Source organism: Argiope bruennichi, chromosome 8, assembly GCF_947563725.1.
Source record: "Argiope bruennichi chromosome 8, qqArgBrue1.1, whole genome shotgun sequence".
NCBI classification, from domain to species: Eukaryota; Metazoa; Arthropoda; class Arachnida; order Araneae; family Araneidae; genus Argiope; species Argiope bruennichi.
In genome coordinates this window covers 68,612,808-68,634,705 of record NC_079158.1, presented here as the reverse complement: position 1 = coordinate 68,634,705, position 21,898 = coordinate 68,612,808, and the positions used below count along the sequence as shown (strand labels likewise).

Genomic DNA, 21,898 nt, shown 5'->3' with positions numbered 1-21,898 from the left:
ATGAAGAATCAAGAATGCAATGTTGTAACAATTATACAAAGCGAAACTAAAACTTGTTTCGCTTTCATTATTGAATTTTTCTTCTACAAAGTGTTCAGAAATTGTGCACAAATTTCTTCCTTTTCTCCTGAACACAAAAAAATGATGTAATTTTCTTTGCTAATCGGCTCGCTCACTAAACAATTGGCTCATTGTATACCTTCTCAAGGACATCTTGCCGGTTTTACTGCGGGATTGCAATTAGTAGTTCAGTAACGCACATGGTTTTCTGACGCCCTTGCTCTTCGTTGTTACTGTATCGCTAAGCATCTCTTACTATTTACGTAATCTTTTCCTTGTTGCTTCTGAGATATATTTTATAAAAAGTAAGTATGTATTTTTTTTTTTTTTGCAAGGATCTATCTCAATTTTGTTTATAGAAATATGCAGTTATTGACAATCTTTTCAGAATGTTAATTACCGCAAAAATTAAGTAAGGAGAAATTGCTTTTAGTAATATTGACGCATTTTCTATTACATTAAAAAAAGTTGTTAAACATTTGACTTGAACCTTTTTAAGTTTTTTTTTTTTAAATTTCGATATTGATGTTGCTTTATGTAACATTAAGTAGCGTTATGCTTTCAATTCTTGCATCATATTTTAGGGGTTCTTAATGATTGGTGCAAATCTTTGTATAATAAATCTTTAAGGTGAACAAAAATATAAATGATGAATTGAAAATGTAAACATTATTACCTTTACTCAAAACTCCTTTCTCTAGTTACGGCAATTAAGGAAGTTGTCGAACTTCTCTGACATTTATAGAAATATGCTGATTAATAATCAGTTATTGACAATCTAGAACTATATTGCTAATAAAATTTGTGAAATATAATGTAGCTTAACAGTTTCAGCTTTTTTGCTGTGTTACATATTTCGGATACTACTTATCAGGTAGAAATTAAATAATAAATATTGGGTAATTTTATTTTTATTAACGTCCTTACTTATATTTATCTCTCTGTAATTGTATAAAAACTTTTTGAGATGAATATTTCATTTCTAGAAATATGAATTTCCTATCTGTTCTCCGACCCTTGATGACCCGCCGCATTGCTGTGAACATCAGAAGAAATTATGCAAAAGACATAAAATTTGGGCCAGAAGTGCGGGCTCTGATGTTGCAAGGCGTTGATGTGTTAGCTGATGCAGTTGCAGTCACAATGGGTCCCAAGGTAGGAATTTTTCATGATTAAATTTTCTTTAAGATTACTTTGATTAAATAATTGTGAATATTTATAATTCTATTAATAATTTCAGGGAAGAAATGTTATTATTGAACAATCTTGGGGATCTCCTAAAATTACTAAAGATGGTGTTACTGTTGCAAAAGCCATAGAATTAAAAGATAAATTTCAAAATATTGGTGCCAAACTTGTTCAAGATGTTGCAAATAATACCAATGAAGAAGCAGGAGATGGTACTACTACAGCAACTGTTTTGGCCCGAGCTATTGCAAAGGAAGGATTCGAAAAAATAAGTAAAGGAACAAATCCTATTGAATTCAGAAAAGGTAAAAATAATTTGTATTCTTGATTCATTTTGAGAATTTTTTTTTTTCTGCTTTGTCAATTTGTGATGTTAAATATTAGTTTAACTGATGTGATAAATAAAATTTGACCTCTTATGTGTATGTTTATTTAACATGGAACATTGAAGATGTATTTCAGTCTTTAAACTTAATAAGTGAAATGTTTTTAAAGTTATCATCAATTATAAGAATTTAAATTTTATCATTTAAGATTATTTTACATTGTTATATATTAGAGTATTTTAAACTATGTTAAGTTATTTTTTCTCTTTATGTATTACTAAATATCATAAAGATTATATATTTTGAATTCAAGTATTTTGATCTGATCAACTCTATATTTCTTATTTTCATATCTATATACCGGTTGAAGTATAGTTTAGTGTGCCCTCGTGTTGTTGCCAATATAGTAACTCAACAAAATGAATTTACAGTAATCCTAACGCTGCTTTCTTTATTACTTTTTACAGTAGTTGAGTTGTACATGAACTACAACTATTTTATGAAAAATGTTAAATAAAAAATGACAAAGATTTTAATTTAGTTTGTATTAAAATTAAAAGTTTTTATTGCTAATAAGGCACTGTAATTGTATTTTTAATGTGAATACGAACATAAAATATTTATTTTGCAATACTTGAGTATCGGTATGCATTTTAGAAATATTTTATGTTTAAAAAAATTCTGCTTGGTGCCTTCTTCAGATGCCGAAGGCATCGCATGCTCTAAATTTTACTTTCTACATCAGCCGGTTGATTAATGCAGAAAGTGGTAACTGTTTTGCAAAAGTCTTTATTTATTTTGTCTGCCATCTTAATTGGCGATTTGGCATCCTTGGTGCAGCAAGTGGCACATTAAATTACACTTTTACACTATAAACCTTCAGTGCCTGATATGTCCTTTTGATATTTAGGTGTTATGATGGCTGTTGAAAAGATTGTAGATGAATTGAAGAAGAATTCTAAGCCTGTTACAACACCTGAAGAGATTGCTCAAGTATGTAATAACTTCATATTTGTATAATAAGCATTGATATATCGAGAAAAATATATGTAAAATATTAAATATTAAACTATGAAATTAATTTTAGGTTGCTACAATATCAGCAAATGGTGATAGGGCTATTGGAGATTTAATTTCTAATGCAATGAAAAAGGTTGGAAATGATGGCGTTATTACTGTCAAAGTAAGTATTCTTTGAATTTAAGAAAAAAATTGCTAAGCTAAAGAATACAATATATTTGATAGACTGCAGTTTTCATAATTTGATGAGGTTTTTGCAGTTTAACATAGATTAGTGAAAATTTGTATTGTGTTCTTTAATTTTATTTTAAAAAATGTAAGGCAAATTAATATTAAAGTTCTTTAATGGTATAGAAGCTTATAATATAATAAAAGTGATACATTAAATATTAACTTAATTTTTAAAAAAACAATGTGTGAATTATCAAATGTGTCTTAGGAATTGTCTAGGAGAATTTGCCTATATTAAATCATCTAAAACTCATTATTGATTATTTGTGAACATATTTAAAAATGCAATTTATGTTTATAACATTAGAACTACCTTATCTGTCAGCATGACAAAGTAATCTAGTATTTCTAGTGTTAAAAATTATTTTTTGCATAAAATTGTTAGACTTCATTATCATTTAAGTTTATGAAGCATTATGGACCATAACACTAAACTTCTATAAATTTAAATAAATGTGTAGAAGTTAGTAATACTATAGAAAAATAGAAGTAGAAATGTTTTCTAACATAAGTAGAAATGTTAGTAATAGTATAAAGTTTTTCAAGAAATTCTACCTTAAATTTATTATTAGGGCATTTTTAAATATTTAAGAATTCTAAAAGAAATGGTCATCTTGAGTTTGTATTTGTTTGAATGTAGCTCAATAATTTTATCCTTATTTTGTTTGGTGTAAAATTATCCTTGGATTAAATTTTAAACATTGTGAAAAATATAAATGTAATGAATTTGTATAATTTGGAAAATTGACTTCATATTTTACTAAAGAATGTTTACTCACAAACTTGTAGTAAACTAAAATTTGTTATCTTTATCTCTTAAGTTTGCTTCTTAAAAAAAACTATTATTCTATTAGGATGGAAAAACTTTAATTGATGAATTAGAAGTAATTGAAGGAATGAAGTTTGATAGGGGTTACATTTCACCTTATTTCATCAACACTGCCAAAGGTAATATTTTCTTTCATTTCCTGTATTATTTTCCTTTGTTTTGATTGATAAATTCTAATAATAAATTTTTGTATTTTAGGTGCTAAAGTGGAATATCAAGATTCTCTAGTTTTGTTCAGTGAAAAGAAAATATCTAGTGTCCAATCTATAATACCTGCCTTAGAATTAGCAAATCAAAAAAGGAAACCCCTTATAATTATTGCTGAGGATGTTGATGGAGAAGCTTTAAGTACAATGGTATTAAATAGGTAATGTTTCTTAAAGCTATAGAATTTATTTCTGTATCAATTTGAAAAAGTGTTCATTTATTACTTCTAAGTGTTATTATAATAAAATTAAGAATTACACGCAAAAGATCAACCTTACAAAAACTATACTAATTTAATATTTTCATTTTTCACTTTTATGTATCTGATTTTAAGATATTTAAAACAGAACATTATTTCCTGTTACAGGTTAAAAGTAGGCCTTCAAGTAGCTGCTGTTAAAGCACCTGGTTTTGGAGACAATAGAAAAAACACTCTTCATGATATGGCTATTGCAACTGGAGGTATTGTCTTTGGAGATGATGCTGACCTGGTAAAATTAGAAGACCTTCAGCCACATGATCTTGGTGAAGTTTCCGAGGTTGTTATCACAAAAGATGACACATTACTGCTTAAGGTAATTGTGAATTTGTTTAGCTTTCTTTTTATGAAATTTTAATATATTATTAAATATTAATTTATTTTGCTTTTTCAGGGCAAAGGTAATAAAGCTGATATTGATAGGAGAGTTGCTCAAATCAAAGATGAAATTGAACAGACTACTTCACAGTATGAAAAGGAAAAATTACAAGAACGACTTGCTCGTTTATCTAATGGTGTCGCACTTTTAAAGGTAATTATTTAAATGTTGAATTTATTATGTCACTCTTGGTTTCTCAAGTTAAAAGCTATAAATGTATTGCTAATCATTTTCTTAGTAAAATATGCTTAGACTGTAACTTTAATTAGGATTGTAGGCAAAGCAGGAAAATATTTTATATATATATATATATATTTAGCCTTTTAATAGACTAAACAGCCTTTTCTATTTTTATTATTAAATTCAAAAATAGCAAGTTCATTTACTCTTGTAAATTTTCTTGAACTTTATCAACAAAAGAACACTTTATTTTTATAAAAATTCAATTACTGTAAAAATTATGGTTTATCTATTTTCAAAGATCAATTTTATGAGCTTAAAATTATCTACTATAGAAGATCAAAGAATGAAAATTTCAACAGACATAAATTTTCTATTACTTATGGTGCATTTATTGTATTTTTAATGGTAAAAAATATATATAGATTTGACTGTTTTTTTCTAGGTTGGAGGCTCAAGTGAAGTAGAAGTGAATGAAAAGAAAGACAGAGTTAATGATGCATTGAATGCTACTCGAGCAGCAGTTGAAGAAGGCATTGTTGCAGGAGGTGGAACTGCTTTGTTACGTTGTCTTCCTGCTCTTGACCAAATAAAAGTAGAAAATGAAGACCAAAGGACTGGTATGCGTCTTAGTGAATATTAATAGGTTAAATTTGTTTCTAAGCTTGTTTACTTTCTGATTATTCATCTGAGCTTCTCTGTAGATAACTGATTATAAAAATTTGGCAAATATGATGATTAATTAGTCATTAAGTATCTTTTAAAAATAAAATATCTAAAATTGTTATATGTTATACATTTATATATAAATTTTAGTTTGTTTATATCAACATCAAGCAAGTATAGGATTGAATTTTGAATAAATCTAAATGCTTTTAGATTTATTAAACTTATCTTAGTCATTGTTTTGTTGTTGTCTCGTAAAAAAATATATATATTAGATTTTGATTCTCTATAAAGAGTTCTAAAATAAGGCTATGCAACTATATTTGAGAGGATAGTTTACATACTTTAAGAATCAAATGCTTATTTGTTCTAGACAGATAAGATACCTGCTTTATCAGAATTAATGGTGCCTAATCTGTTAGAAATATTTTTCTAAACGAGTTAGTTTTTATTTTGTAATCCTCAGTTTCATTTTGTTTTCCTTAGGTATTGATATAGTTAGGAAATCATTAAAAATGCCATGCACTCAGATTGCATTAAATGCTGGAGTTGATGCTGCTGTAGTAACACAAAAAGTCTTAGATGGCAAAGGAGATTATGGTTATGATGCAATGAAGGGAGAATATGTAAACATGATTGAAGCTGGTATAATTGATCCTACTAAGGTAAGAATGTTTCAGTTCTCAGTTTTTATTAAGTGTGGTGGCTTATTTATCTAACATTAAGGAAAAGCAATTTTATACCGGGTTTAATATAGCTATAGGAAATTTATATTTGTAGCTGTAGAAATGTATAATGAATCTTAAAACGTTATTAAAATCTCCCAGTTTAGAATATTATCTAGTTGCAGTCCTTATCTTTTACCAAGAATTTTAGAGAAAAAAAATTCCAATTTTACAAAAAAGAAAAAAAGTACTACAAAATGTAAGATTTGATATTGGTCCTATATGTAACAAACAAAACCAATTAACTTAAAAATTAGTATTCCATTAATATCTAACAATTCCCATTTCCTGCTAAACAGTTGGTTTGCTAAGAGTATATTTGAAATAATAGTTAATGTACAATTTCATATTCATGATTTTGTCAAATTGGCAGACATCAAACAGGTGTTATTATAATTGTCTTAAAATTCTGTCTGTTGTTGCATGAATTTTTCTAAAAATAAATCATTTTGAAAATTAAAATAAAATGCTAAAATTCTGAAAGAATTTACATGTCTATTTTATTGGTATCATTCAAAAGACAATTTCTTAAATTTGAAATGGTATATAATTCATTTTTATGCAATAATATTTTAGAATTAACGTGAGGAAAAATGTAAATTTACATTTAATTATAATTTTGAAGAAACTAAGTGCACATTTCCACCCACTAGGGTACATATGTACCAGATTTGGTCTGTAGGTCAGGTAGTCTGGCCTGTCACAAGAACTTGTACAAATTCACCTTTTTATTATTAGTAGAGAAAAAAAAATCGGAATGCTAATTGTGCTTGCAGCTTAAAATACTAGTAAACTAGCATTGGTGTTATAAAATTCTTGGTAAAATATTTTTTAATTAAATGTTTTGTTATTAATCAGTAATAACTTTTAAGTCATCAATCTGAAAAGAATTAATTTTCTTATTATATAGTTATTTTGAGCTTCAGCTTTTTAAATAGGTTTTTAAACTAGATTATTTTATGGTACAGTCACATTTATATAATCATTTTTTTAATGAAATCTTTAATATGTGAATATGAATTAGCTGCATTTAAAACTGGAGAATAGTAATTTAGTCTAGTGGTAAGGTGTAGACCAGAATACAAGATAGTAGATATTGGGGATTCTCATTACCTTTAAGTTTATTTTTAAATGTGATGTATTGTTATTAATTATATATTTCTGTTTAGGTTGTCAGGACAGCCCTTTTAGATGCAGCTGGTGTTGCATCATTGCTTACAACAGCAGAATCAGTTATTACAGAAATCCCCAAGGAAGAGAAAATGCCCATGGGAGGTGGTATGGGTGGCATGGGAGGAATGGGTGGTTATGATATGTAAAAATTAGATGCAATTAGAACAGATGGACACTTTTTTTATAAGAAATAGTCAGGGACATGGATCGAAAATCATGTTTTGCAAGAATCAATGCATTTGAATCACGCCATTCCTATATTTTGTTCAGTGTTTCACATTTTTGTTAATTCATTGTAGTATCATGTTAAATAAACAAATTTTTTTATTAGATGCCTTTCATTATTTACACATTTTTTCATACATGTCTTGAACTAGTGAATCTTAAGAAACATTTTCATGAAGTTCAAAGCATATCTTATCCTCTTCTGGCAAAGGTCTTCTCTTGAACTGAGGTATGAAAAGTAAATATAGCACTAATACAGCAAATATTGTTATGGAAACTCCTAGAAAATTAGCAATATAAGCAGCTGCATGCAAGCTTAAATATTCTTTACCTCTAAAACAAAAATTGGAAAGAAATAATCAATGAACTTTGTTTTTCATTTTAAGATTTAATTTTACGAACAAATATTCTATATAAGGAAATAAAATTAGTAAATGCTATTGGGTTTTTATTTACTTAATTTATCTTTTATGTTCTTTTGAATTGCCGATAGTTGATTGTACTGAAGAATAAATACTCAGTGTGATAAGATCTAACTTACAAAGATTTCTAACAATTATTTCCCTGCACAAAAAGATGTCAAATACATTTATATATATTACTAAAAAAAAAGTTTTGCCGCTTTTTTTTAATGGGAAAATGAACTTGAAATTTTAAGCAATTGTTATCGAGTAATATTCTTGCAAGTGATTTGGTTCTTGGACTATATTGCAATAGGAAATTGACTTGGAAATATACATCTTTTCAATGGGAAAAAGAAAAAATCTAAATCCTTTGATTAAGAAAATGAAAAAGTAAAATTTTAAGGTATAGAACTTCCAGTCTGGAACATTGTTGCATGATGTTTGAAATTTTGTTAATATATATCTTAATTTTTAAATTAAAATATATAATTAATTATATCGTAGCAATAATTTATTAGCTCTTTGAATTCTAATCTTTTTCTGTTCACTGAAAATATTTTGTTTGTAAATGACAACCAGAAAAAATTATACAGAAATAAAATTAGTAAAGAAAGAACCTATTGTCTAGAATTTCTACTATTCAAGAAATAATATGCAAAAATGGCGTGTGTAAGCCCCGAAAGCTGCTTTGTAAAAGGTTTTAAATGTTTTTTTTTTTTTTTTGTCATTCCTGCCTATAAGCATTGTTTACAAAAGTTTGAAGATAAAATTTAATGATTAAAAGAAGATTTGAATCTTGTGAAATATCTGTATATAATTTAAACATTTGGTTAATAATTAGCATGATTTTTTCATTGTTCATTGAAATCATTCTGTGATGTTTTTAAATAGGATTTAATATTTACCAACTGCATAGGACAATAGTAAAATTTTGTAGATTTAATATTAACACAGATGCATAAATTAAAAACAAATTATGATTTTTGATTCATCTTTTTAAGAATAAAGTTCTAAAATTCATTATATGACCATCTTTCGAAATTATGAGGGGTTTTTTTATATAATCTTTGTGGTGTTTCAAAAAAGGATGTTAATATAACTGAGTTTATAGTTCTAAGATCCTGGACATTTTGTTGATAATTTATTATAATTAAAAAGGCGTTTGAAAATAGATTTGCTTTTTTTACCTTTATTAAAAATATGGCTAGTGATTTCTGTTTTGGAAACGAGATTCATTCAATGAAGTGAGAATTCTTAGTTATGTTCTAAATACCATTCTTATTTGCTTTTTTTTGCTGGACCAAAAAGATACGCCTAGGTTTGTTTTTTCAGTAATTTTGCCATTGCCCTCATTAGGCCTGACAGTTTGTAGAAAGCTACAATATTCGAATTGCAGGTGAATGCCATCTAGATAGTTGTATATAAGCCGAAGTCTCGCAAGCAGCTGCTCCGTAAATATGGGTGGATTTTATGGACCGAGACGAAACAAATCCCAGCTGTGTTTCGACGAATTCAAAAGGGAATCACTATTTAAATTTCATCTATTCCCCTTGCGAGCATGCAAGACCACATTTCTAAACCAAACGTATTTAGTTTTTTCATTGATTCCCCCCCCCCTTGCTGTTTTCCGTTTATTTATGCAAATACTAATTAATATAAAATCTTTGCAGTTTTTCATTTGTTTATTATATGTAATAACTTTGGCTGTTACTATTAATTTGCAACTGTGTTTCGAAAACTCTAATCAAAATAATTGATTTAAAAAAAAGTAAATTTTCAAAAACAAACTTTAAAAAATATTAAAAATATATTTTTTAATAAAAGGTAGTACTCAGATTTTTATTTTTAAAAGAATAAAACTTTTTTTTTTTTTTTTCATTTTGTTTCCGAGTCAAAATGTCTAAGGAAAGTAATTCGAATTACAACGATTGATACAGTATAAGTAAAAAATAGGAAGACAATATTTTCTACTTTGGATTCCACTCCAATTAAATCTCAAAAACCATCAATTCTGCAATTTAGGAATCTAATTTGAACTAAACGTTTATTTACATAAGAAAAAATTATATTTGCTCATGCCAAAGTACTTTTAAAGATAATTTTAATTTTTGAATCATATACCGTGCGGCAATGCGAGATAATCACTGACAATGTTAAAGAGTGTTAAACAGTTTTTAAGTTTATTGCATCTGTATTTGATAAATTGTTATTTATGATATGAAATTACAATGTGTTTTGTGCCGGCTTTTTTCTCCCATCGAGGGGGCCCTCAGAAATGATGACGGGAAGCTTCCGGCATAGTGGGTGATTCTTGCCACCCGGTGGGTACAGAAAGGGTGACGAGTGGCTACTTCTTATCGATGACGGGACATACTTCCCACAGGAAAGGTTGTACCGTAGCCGGTGATGGCTCTTAAGACTCAACCTATAATTCCCGCCATTGTTGCTATCGTGGCGGTTCCATGTGCCTTCGGGCTGGTCGGAATAGCCGGTTATGATTATGATTATGCCAGACTTGAATTGTCTTTGAATAGTTTCAAAACAGGATGTATGCAAAATAGGCCCATATAATGATGATCCATTTTTAGAAAATAATTGTTTGTATGGGAAAGTTACTTTCCCATGAACTGATTCTTTAAGAGATTTGGAATACTTATTGAAAATGTAACATTAATTAAGAGATAAGTTAAATCCGTGTAGAAAGAAAACAATTCGATTAAAATAATTCTTTAAAAGTATTTTGTCCTTTGTAAGTGTACGCGAAGCTATTACAAGCTTAAATGAAAGAATTGAATTAAATTTGGGTGATTCATTTGTTTGAAGAAAAAAAATATCAATACATTTGGATAATACTGATGATGAAATCGGCATTTAAGTCTTATAAGAGCAATTCCACTTGTGATTATATGATGCCTCTCTAAATAAACGTATCATCATTCATTAAGAAAAAGGAAAAAAAAATTATTCAAAAACTCCTTGTCTTTTACTTGCGTAATGGTCTACAGCGTTCTGCTGAATGTTCTGGTATTTGATTAGAAATGTTTGTTCCTACTAAATACCACAACATTCTATAATTTTTTACTTAAAGGCTGATACTATAGAGATTAAAACTTATAAAATATTTCTGGTTTTGGAATTTGGGCAGCAGACAGGAGAGATTTCCAGAAACTTTTATTGTCTAAGAAGCTTTTGTGCATTTTAACCTCTTCGGCGTCCGTAACCCGTCTAGCGCGCTCAAGTGAAATTTCTGCAGGGACGCGCTTCAAGCGTTCTTCTACATTTTAAACGTTTAAAACGCGTTGTAAGTGTTTAATTGTTTGAATTTTTATTTTTGTTTGTTCTAATGAGGCGAAAAACAAATTTTCGAGGACAGGAGAGGAGGGTGGGAGAGTTAATTCCTCAATAACTTTAAAGCAATATAGCAAAACAAAAAGCTACTTTGAAACTAAAAAAAAAAATAATAAGCTTTTTAGTGACATTAATTTTTATTTCCGTGCATTTTTTTCTTATTTTAATGATTTTTTAAAATTCTCTGTAACGATATTTTTTATTGTTTTAATTACTGGATAAAATCATGCGCTTCCTACAGTATTACTGTTTTTGTGTGTATATTATTACTACTATAAAATTAAGAGCAAATTTTAAAATTAAAATAAATTTTGGCAAATAGAGTCTTAAACACTGATGCGATATTTTACAAGGTTTAACCTGGCTCTGACTAAACACGATGCGAACTTTAGTTTCATTACAAATACTTACAGTGAAGCTTTGACTTTCTCCATTATTCCTGAATGGCAACTCAAGACAGCCAGTATGAAAATAATGGTCCCAAAAAACTGATGATATTGCAGATATATTTTACGTAATGATGATTTCACACCGGGATAAAGAAATGCAACAAACCCGCAGAACAACTGCAATTAAAAGATAAATTTCATCCATTTTGAATCAGTACACTTCTATTTTTTAATCAATTCCTTTAAAATAATTCTTTTCCAAAAGTTAAGATTATCTATTAAATTTATTTTTAAAAAGCAATGAGCATATAGGTAAGACATTTATTTATTATATTCATATAATGGAATCAATTCATACTCATATGACGCTTATTAATTATCATTACAAAATCAAGTTACATTTAACATTCATTGTGTATATGAGCGGTTTGTGCTTCATTGTAAAGCGCAAGAAAACGTGCAGTTAATATTCATTCGCAATTGCGTTTTTATACTATCTAACATTTCATAAATTAATACTATTGAATTTATGTCAAGTGGAGTTAATTCATGCTTAGAGGACATTATTTATTTTGCTGTTGTTGTTGAAATTAGCTGTACCAACAGAAGTGATCTTTCCGAACTTTCTTGCATAGTATTTGATAAAATTGTTATTCCATCTCCCTCTGCGTAAAATTTGAGCAAACCAGAATGCCAAAATTGATCAGATTTTCAGAGTTCCGCATCTGAGCAATTTGTGTTTCATTGCATACTGAAAAAATTGCACATTATATACACCTTTTTACGGAAGATTCTATTATCCTACAATCTTTGCAAATTAATCCTTCAAGTGTGGTTAATACACAAGCACTAGAACACCGAAGGTATATTTAGGAGGCCTTTTTTCCGACTGATTGAAACTATAACTTTACGCAAAATTATGATTTTAGTGAGTAGATTACAAATCAAATTTCATATAACTATGTCAGTGTATTTTTAAATTATTTCGTTCACGTGCATGCGAGTGCTCATATCGACAGATAATGAATTCCTAGTCGGATTCCTTTCAAAATTTAATAAAATCGACACTTTAGATGCTAAATCTGTATACCAAATTTCATCTATGTACATTTTTTAATTATTGTGTTCAATTTTACTCCGACAGCAAGCCCAACACACTTCTTCTGAGCGGAATTTTCCCAAAATTTGATAGAAATCTACAAATTTGGTGTAAATATATCAAATTTCATCTATCTAATTCAGATGGGCCGCGGTGGCCTGGTTTTAAGGTCTCGGCTCGTGAGCCGCAGGGCTTCAGGTTCGAGATCCAATTCCGCCGAAGAACCGTCGTGTAAGGGGGTCTGTTGCACGTTAAATCCGTCAGGGCCAAACGTCCTCCAACTGCGTGGAGAGGGGGTGCCAGCTCAGGTGTCGTCCTCGTCATTTGACCGCGGTTCAAAATGACGAGGTCCGTACCAAAATAGCCCTAGTGTTGCTTAAAATGGGACGTTAATATAACTAAAACTAAAACTGTCTAACTCAAAGTATTTTTTACTTATCGTGTTCACAGACGAACATAATTTCAAAAATGTGTTTTTCGAACTCGAGGGAGGGCTGAAAAATGAAGATTCGTTAAAATCTTGAGGTGGAATTTTTTGACGATTTATTTTTATACTTCGAACACGAGAGAGTAAAAAGAATGCCTCGAAATAAAGAATATACACAGTTAGCTCATATACGCTGGAATGTTTGCTATTGACTTAATTGAGTCCATCATGAATATGCAATAGAAAAAAATTATATTTTAAACTAACCTGCGATGCAAACAGTATCACTGTTCCTAAACCAATCCAACTGTGTAAACTGTACAAATTAGGAATAGGAACTGTTCTGTAATCGTGCGAATCAAAGACACATTTCAACGATATAACTGCCAGTGCAAACGTAATTATCATGGTAGCTGTGTGGAGAAGCTTCAAAGTTGCTTTTCCTCGATAATATAGTGTTCTGTACAGCAATAAACCTGAAAGAAATAAAGTTTCAGAAACTGCAATCTTGTTTAATGATATAGCTAGTTCAATGATAATTCTGTATCTTATCATTCTATCCACCAATTGGATCCAAAATTTGACTTAAATCTGCAATTTTGACCCAAAGACCAGTGAGGTTGCTAGAATAAGTGGCGCCTGGGGCATGATATTATTTCTACGCCACTCAGTGATCTTTCTCTTAAAAATATGACTTACACACTCTAATATTTGGATCCCACGACGCTATCTAAAGCAGCGTTCACACGAGGCCAACTATTGCGCTCAACAAAAAGTCACGCTTACCTCAAGAACCTCACGTGATTCCAATAGGACAATGGTAGATAATTTCCTCGTCACGCCTACCTAAGGAACATCACGTGACCCCAATAGGACAATAACAAATGGTTATTTCATCGGGACATCTATTTGCCATTATCTCATTGGGGCCAACTATTTGCCATTGTCCCTTAGGGGTCACGTGATGTTCTTGAGACTTTTAATTGCGCGCAGTAGTTGTCCTTATGTGAACATTGCTTAAGACTGGCGCTCAAGACATCTAAAGCCCTTTGTTTCCCGGCCACTACATCATATAAAATACCGCACGTCAAATTTTATTCATTTAAGTTATTGAGTTATCACGTGCGTATACATGCAAATATATAGATAAATAAATGCACTCCCCCTTTTGTCATATTTGATCTGAAAACTAATTTATCATCCAAATAAACAATTTGGATGATAAATTATATATGTCGAGTTTCATCCATTGAATTCTTTGCGGTTTTGAGCTATCGTCTTCACATGCATACGGAAGGCAGATATATTTCATGGAAATTTCCATACAAATTTAGTGTAAAGACCACATGTCGAATTTCCTTGCTGTAGCTTTATGCATTTTTGAGTTTTGGTATTTAGAGATAGACAAACAAAAAATATTCCAAAAATGAGTTTTTCGAATTCCGGAATATCTAAAAAGTGAAAATCTGGCAAAAACTCGAAATCGATTTTTTTGTCTTTTTCTTTTTTTTTAAATTTTGAATGATTAAAATGCTTTTTCTTTAAATGCGATAAAGTAATAACTATATATAATTTGATTAAATAATTTAATGAAAAAATAATGAAAGTTATAGTATAAAATACATTTCTTATGATCTTTCTTAGCATCTTTTCAGCATAATTTTTTAAATCTAATTTTTACACTGTTTATTTGAATGACTTAGCCTTTTACTCACTACAATATTTAAAGTCTTCCTGTTTCAAAATCTTAAAATTTATCCATCTTTAAAATACACTTTATTTCAGTTTTTTTTCTTTTGTAAACAACGGGAGTTGTTTATCCTAAACTTTCTCACGTACTCTCTAATAAATTTGTCATGTCAGAGAGCTCCTTGCATGGCAATGTCGTACAATAGTTACGAAATATTAACTTTTGGCGTGTATTTAGCATTTTCACTGAATCTATCATGCCATCCATGGCGAGCTTTTTGGCGATTAATCCCTAGTATGCCGTTAATAGCCTCCGAAAATCGAATTTGTGTTTTAGACAAGTTTATCTCGTCTGAAACATATATCTAACACAAAACCGCACTTGTAGTCACAAATTCTCATGACGAATTTGATATATTTAAATCATTGCGTTTTTGAATGATCGAGTTTACATATTTTCTGAAAGTACAGACCGACAGATCGTCAACCTATTGTTGGTTTCGACTCAAAATTCAACAAGAGTGTGTCTACGTTACAGATATTAAATCTGAATACTGAATTTTATTTATCCAGCTCACTTCATTTTGTAGTTATAGTATTAACATATACTTGAACAGCCTGACAGATGGACTTCCTCTGCACAGATTTTACTCAAAATTAGATAGAAATCTGCAAATTTGATGTAAAGACCGTATACCAAATTTCAACCGTCTAGCTCAAAGCGTTTTCAAGTTATCTTTGTCTTAGACAGACATTTTCCTAAAATGTGTTTTTCGAATTCAAGTAGGTCTAAATCGTGGAAATTCGCTAAAATCTTGAGTTCGAACTTTTTGACGATTACTATACTTTCTCCATACTACGTATACGAGAAAGTAAAAATTTGTTTATGTCATCAAAGATAATACTAACTACTACTCCGAATTTAATTTTTAGTTGTTAATTAAATCAGAATTTAACTTGTTTATAATATAATTCAAATTTTTATCTATTTTTAAATTATGATCCACTATAGAGATATAATATATATATATATATATATATATATATATATATATATATATATATATATATATATATATATATATCACTTACTTCCTCTCCTTATTTTGAAATGGCGAAATTAGATGTACGCTGCTTTGTTCTTTTTATCTAATTAGTTTTCTTTAAGTTATTTTAAGATCTAATGACCGGCGTCCTGTCATAGGGATAGCGCGTCTTCCCCGTGACCTGGGCGTTCTTGGTTCGAGTCCGGTTCGGGCATGGTTGTTTTTCATCTGTTCAATCTGTGAAATGTGTGATTGTGCCCCCCTGTAAAAAGGGGTTGTGAAGCGATGTGATGTGTGAGTAGCTAAGACGTACTCTTGGCTCTAGTTGACGCTACTACTACTAATCGGTAGGGCATTGGATTCGCATCCCTTGGGTTGGGAGTTCGAACCCCGCCTCCCAAAGACTCTCCATGTGTGTGGTGGTTGGCGCACATATAAATCTGTCGTGGTCACAAAGTTCTCCATGTCGAGAGTAATACCACTGGGGGTACTGGTTCAGAGGTGATCGTTCTTTGATTCAGATCTAAATTACGCTGTGTGGATGAGTGAATGAACACCGCCCCGTAAAAAGGGTTGTGATGCGTGAGTAGCTAAGACGTACTCTTGGCCCTAAATGGCGTTATTGAAAAACAAGAGACGCTCCTTTAGCTTAAAATCGCAGACTTCGTCAGCGAGCTTGTCCATGGCAAGTGCCATTATAAACAAAAACAATAAGATATAATGACAACATTGTGTCAAATTATCCATTTAAAAAAGTACCAGTAGCTTATGTTTAATATAAATATTTAATAGTATGCTTCAATTTCTTCAAAGTTATTTGATTATATATTTATCTTTGAAGCGAAAGTGTCAACGTTTTTGCTTTTTCTTTACATTTTGAAATAAACCAAATAATCTACTAAAATTGACTTCGCTTCATAACAGTATGATAACAGCGGGAGTAGTTTCCCCCAAGCTTTTTCGCATACTCTCTAATAAAGGTGTTGTCTCAGTGAACACTTTCCATGACATTGGTTAACAATGTATTAATTTTTGGTATTAATTATTAACCTTAATATTAACTTTTGGCTTGAAATTAACAAATTTATTGAATCTATCGTGTGATCCTCGGCTAGTGTCTTAGCGATTAATACCTGGCATGTGGTCAAAAGTATCCAAAAATCGGTTTTTCAGATTCGTTTTCTTAGAAACTTCCCCTAAATAACTTCCTAACAGCCACAAAAAGCAAAAATAATTTTTACCTTTTCCATATAACACGACCAATCCCACTATCGCACATACGGGATGGTAATTAAACTGGTGCAAAGGATCTTCTTGCCATGCAAATCCACCAAGGTAATTTTTGGTCCAAATAAGAACCAAAGCAACATTAAGAATCCCTAATACAGTAATTAATCCATATATTATTTGGTATTCTTTCCTACTGTGGTACTCCATGCAGAACCAACCACAGGAACCTAAAAATAAGAATATAATGAGCCACATACATTTAATATACGAATAGATCTACATAATCCTTTACTTAAAGAGAATATAAATGTGACCAAAAATCAACTATGCAATATCAATCATTAGATGTTTCAGTTTTTTTTTAATACTGAGTGCATTTAATTATACAAAATCTAATGTCTGATAAAAGATTTCCTACAAGATATCCGGGAAAATAATATTAAGGGGCTATAGGACTTGAACAATTAAAACAGACTTCGAAAGCTGGTCAAATGCGATTCTTCTTAATGTAAAGAAAAATTCTTAGCCTTAATAGATTTTTTTTTCTTTTTGCCATAATATATAAGACATTTAACCTTATATTTGTGAATTTTTAAATCAGTGGAATAATTTTCATTGATTAAAATATATGTGGGGAAAAAAAACCCATGTTCCGTGTAAATTATCGAAGGCGGAATGTGTTTGCGTGCAAAGTTTTTCAAAATATAAGCAACTTATATAAACAAATGTTACACCAATTTTCTCCCAAAAGACATAACTTGATAACAAAGAGACATCTTCTTGATGTCAAAGAAGATTGACATACAAAGAGATAAATATTTTAATATACTGGAGTTATTTTACTTTTTATGTTGTTAAAACGTGATAACGCTTTAAAAAAACATTTTTAGAATATGAGAAAGCTCTGAACAGAAAAGGTGTACATAATAATATTTTGATTTTGCATGATTTTCTTTATTATGTGTTTATAAGCGCCTGGAAAATTTCATATTGATACGATGGGCAATTCGTGTTTAATACAGCACGCAAGCTCTGAAAATATAGTATTGGAAAAAAAATGACTTTAAAGTAAACATTTCTGAGTGAAAAGTCAACAGTGACTTGCCCGTTTTTGATTATAGCTTTTAAATTAATAAAAGTACGCACAAATGCAATACCAAAAATTATTCAAAAGGAGTTGGGCTATCAAATGAACAAAAAAAAATTAAAAGTTTAAAGATGGTGAGATGGTCGGCTGTACACAAGAATCCCTTTAAGTTATAATATTGCACTATATAATTATCCACTATTAATTTTTCCTGAGATATCGGGAAAGATAAATCTAATAAACAGAGCTAAATCTCTTCTGCAAAAGGTTTGAATGTTAGTTGTAGAAATACCTAATCTTTGGAAATACATTCCTTGGTCAATTGAGATATTCTTTGTCAACAGCTGTGTATAGAAAAAGCTTATTTATTATTCTCCCCTGTTTATTCCTCAAGATACTAAGGAAATAACAATCAAGATAAACAACCGATAGCTAAAGTAGCTTTTTGAACTAGTTCGGTATATATTTGATTATTGACATTTAATACAGTGACAAGGAGAAATGATATTCGGCAGGATAATGTAATCTAAGCCCCTATTTATATTTGCCTTTAAGAACATGAAATCAACAGAAACGTGATTTGTTTTTGTATCCCTTCATCCTTTAATGACTCTGGGTTATCCATATCTCCTCGTCGTTCACCTCTAGAAACAGGCTTTCAATAGAGAATTCAATTTTTAATGAAATACCATTTTTATCGATAACCGATTTGAGACTGATTTATTCTTTTATTAATATATCATCGTTCTATCAAAGAATTTTTAAAGACGTTAAAATTGAATTAAATAACATGCTTCAATTGCTTTTGCAGAAACTTTGTGAATTTTATGATGTAGTATAAAGATTAAGATTAAATTTCAGAGCAAGGTCATTCCTACAAACTCAATATCTCATATAAAAAAATAAACTTAAAAAATCAGACGGTTATAAGTAAAATATTAGTAATATGTAACTTAGTTTATTTATTACATGCATACAGCATAACAGATTAAATGTATGTAAATATATTTTAGAGGATGCGTGCCGAAAAGAAGAAACTTTTGAAATTTTAAAACTTCGATTTATTTCACCACCTGAGGCATAATGTACGTTTAAAGAATAAATAATAAGAAATATGCCAGTCTACGTCGCGACACAACAGCATAAGAGACAGAAATTTTCCCCTTCGATCATTTTATTGTGAAATTTTAATAGGGATTTCTTTGACATGTTCGATTTAGGATAGGGAATCTTAGGCATCTTTGAAATAATGTGTAAGCATTAAGGATTTTTATCCCTTCACTCAGAGAGTGAGAAGATGCTGAAGTGAGCAATTTTATAAAACGCGTGTAGTATTAATTAAATAAAAAGGGGAAATTAGATCAAGAAATAAGTGAACATTTTAGAATGAAATTAACATGGGCTAAATTAAGATAAAAAATAGGAAATTAATTAGGATTTAAATTAGATTAAGAGATATCATTACATGTATCTGTTAAATTTAGTTCGTATCGTTAAGCAAAATTTAGTGATTTCCATATCTCAAAGACTATGGAATCAAAAAACCTCCAATTGTTGTTTGAGAGAGCTTTAACTTATGTTTTGCTTTTTGAAGCTTCAGATTATCTATAAATCTTCAGATTTCCAAAACAGAATGCCGATATCAATAATAATAATAATAATAAAAACTTTCTTAGTTCGATTATTGAAAACAAAAAAAACTTATAGGTAGGTTTACTGAATAGCTATACTGAAATATAAACTCCCATATCAATGCGATTCATTGTCAAATTATCTATCAAGAATTCTCCCTTTTCGGAACAAATTGACAATTTTTAACAAAATAAAATTTTAAATTAGTAAGCTTCGGTAATTATTGAAGTAAAGACATTAACCTGTTTGTTTTCCTCTCAGGCTATTTTTAAAAGTTTTAAAATTACTCGTTTCCAGTGTCGTCCATCCAGATTTTTAGTTGAGTTAAAAATGAAGCCAGTGTACGAAAAAAGGTTTGAAAATTACAGCATGAACAATTCATTCATTCATTATTTACCGAATTACTATTAAGACATCACTAATTATGAATTTGTGCAGCAAAATATATACGAAGTAACATTTCAGGAATCAATAAAGCGCTGATTTATTCAAATTCCGATGTTTATTTTCCAGAGACAAGCTTATTAAAATAGGAATTGTTGAACGGCAAAATACCATCAAGTGCAGTCTATCCGATAAGAGATATCATCTAGCCACTTAATGCACGATTTCTTCTGTGAAAAACTATTCAAGAAACCAAACCAAAAATCAGAGGCTACTAGAAAAGAAGGCGTGAAAAATATGGCTAAGCCTAAACACAGCTAATCATTTTTAACCATGCGAATTTGAAACATGTTATAGTAATCTTATAAGCAAATATGTTGCTTACCACAAAGTTCAATGATCTTCAGGTTCCTTATTTCTATTTTTTACTGGTTATTTTGACATCTGTTCAAAAACGAAACTCACGAAAACTGTCATAAACCCGGAACAAAAAGCTATCTCTTTCGCCTTGTGATGTCTGCCTGCATTTTTAGCGTCTACTCTGTTGCGAAATGCTTATTTCACAGTTCGCTGATAGCGAACTTTCAGAGTTAAATTTGACCCGAGTTGCATTTTTTACTACTCTTCGTAAATTGAAAGCAAAATAAAAGTTTAAAATTCCTATTGTTTGTTTCTGATTAGATGGGGAATTTTTCCGTTGATTTTATTGTTAAACACTTATTTCATTCTAGAGTAACGTAGTTTGTAGATGTAGTTCAAGAATACTGCAATTTTCTTCCGTTGTCATCTTTTCATTTTAATAAAAAATAGATAAATAAAATCGCCTTCTGTTCTTTTATTTCTTCGTATACGTATTTTTTTAACATGATGATTTATAGGCTCGCTTACTACATGCAAATTGACTAAAGTGACGTGAATGATACAAAACTGATTTAAAATGCTCTATAAGGCAGATTGTTGGGAGTAGTTTATATTGTGAATAGTAGGAATACTAAGAAAGGCAGTTTTCAAGATTTTGATTAGATTTTTAATTAAAAAGTAATCAAAATTTTAATATTTTTATTAATAATTTCAAAACATAATATTGCCCAAGGACCTTTTTCACTTTCTCGTATACGTAATATAGAGAAAGTATAGTAATCGTCAAAAAGTTCGATTTTGAAGAATCTCCAAGTTTTAGATCTCCCTGAATTCGAAAATCATATTTTTAGAAAATGTCCATCTGTCTGTGACAAACATAACTCAAAAGCACTTTGAGCTAGACAGTTGCAATTTGGTATGAGGACTTTACACCAAAATTACAGATTTCTATCAAACTTTGAGTAAAATCTAATCTGAAGTCCATTTGTCCGCCTGCTTGAATATAAACTAATACGATAATTTCAAATCGAAGACAGCTAGATAGATAAGATTAGGTACACAGATTTAACATTTATAGTATAGACACCTGTAAAATTTTGAGCGAAACCCATTTACAGACTGATTGTCTGTCGGTCTGTATTTTTAGGAACAAGTAAACACGATGATTCTAAGACGCAGTGACTTAAATATTTCAAATCTAATATGTGATTTTGTGACTATCAATGCAGTTTTGTGTCAAATTTTTGTTTCAATCAGTTGTGAAAAATGTGTCCAAAAATTAAATTCGATTTTCGGATACTATTAACAGCATGCCAGGGATTATTCGCCAAAAAA

The 21,898-nt window shown here is 29.8% G+C and overlaps 2 protein-coding genes across 4 annotated transcripts; one reads left to right on the top strand and one right to left on the bottom strand.

Moving 5' to 3' along the window:
- Window positions 1-210: 210 nt before the first annotated feature.
- On the top strand, window positions 211-7,573 carry LOC129981010 (heat shock protein 60A-like). The gene is made up of 12 exons (XM_056091599.1): window positions 211-365; window positions 1,047-1,215; window positions 1,301-1,553; window positions 2,485-2,567; window positions 2,662-2,757; window positions 3,680-3,773; window positions 3,853-4,021; window positions 4,229-4,436; window positions 4,515-4,652; window positions 5,125-5,299; window positions 5,832-6,010; window positions 7,240-7,573. The coding sequence occupies exons 2-12, from the start codon at window positions 1,051-1,053 to the stop codon at window positions 7,387-7,389; spliced, it is 1,710 nt and encodes a 569-aa protein (XP_055947574.1). The 5' UTR covers window positions 211-365; window positions 1,047-1,050; the 3' UTR covers window positions 7,390-7,573.
- LOC129981011 (putative transmembrane ascorbate-dependent reductase CYB561 homolog) lies at window positions 7,550-20,732 on the bottom strand. 3 transcript variants are annotated; one of them, XM_056091600.1, is made up of 5 exons: window positions 20,589-20,732; window positions 17,112-17,327; window positions 13,403-13,611; window positions 11,632-11,786; window positions 7,550-7,801 (listed from the first exon to the last, which is right to left on the bottom strand). In XM_056091600.1, exons 2-5 carry the CDS (start codon window positions 17,305-17,307, stop codon window positions 7,627-7,629), a joined length of 735 nt encoding a protein of 244 aa, XP_055947575.1. In that variant the 5' UTR covers window positions 17,308-17,327; window positions 20,589-20,732; the 3' UTR covers window positions 7,550-7,626. The 3 variants fall into 3 exon arrangements, with proteins under 3 accessions (XP_055947575.1, XP_055947576.1, XP_055947577.1); XM_056091601.1 differs by having other exon boundaries at window positions 7,550-7,748; XM_056091602.1 differs by having other exon boundaries at window positions 7,550-7,692.
- Between the last annotated feature and the right edge of the window lie 1,166 nt (window positions 20,733-21,898).

What these genes read in the sequence shown, in the direction of transcription:
- LOC129981010 (XM_056091599.1), top strand. Translation starts at nt 1,051, where the DNA reads ATGAATTTCCTATCTGTTCTCCGACCCTTGATGACCCGCCGCATTGCT. An exon ending in AGTACAATGGTATTAAATAG is followed by an intron (nt 4,022 to 4,228) that starts GTAATGTTTCTT and finishes TTCCTGTTACAG; the next exon opens with GTTAAAAGTAGGCCTTCAAG. An exon ending in ATGACACATTACTGCTTAAG is followed by an intron (nt 4,437 to 4,514) that starts GTAATTGTGAAT and finishes TTGCTTTTTCAG; the next exon opens with GGCAAAGGTAATAAAGCTGA.
- LOC129981011 (XM_056091600.1), bottom strand. Translation starts at nt 17,307, where the DNA reads ATGGAGTACCACAGTAGGAAAGAATACCAAATAATATATGGATTAATT. An exon ending in TGATACTGTTTGCATCGCAG is followed by an intron (nt 11,787 to 13,402) that starts GTTAGTTTAAAA and finishes TTTTAATTGCAG; the next exon opens with TTGTTCTGCGGGTTTGTTGC. An exon ending in GAGAAAGTCAAAGCTTCACT is followed by an intron (nt 7,802 to 11,631) that starts GTAAGTATTTGT and finishes TTTTTGTTTTAG; the next exon opens with AGGTAAAGAATATTTAAGCT.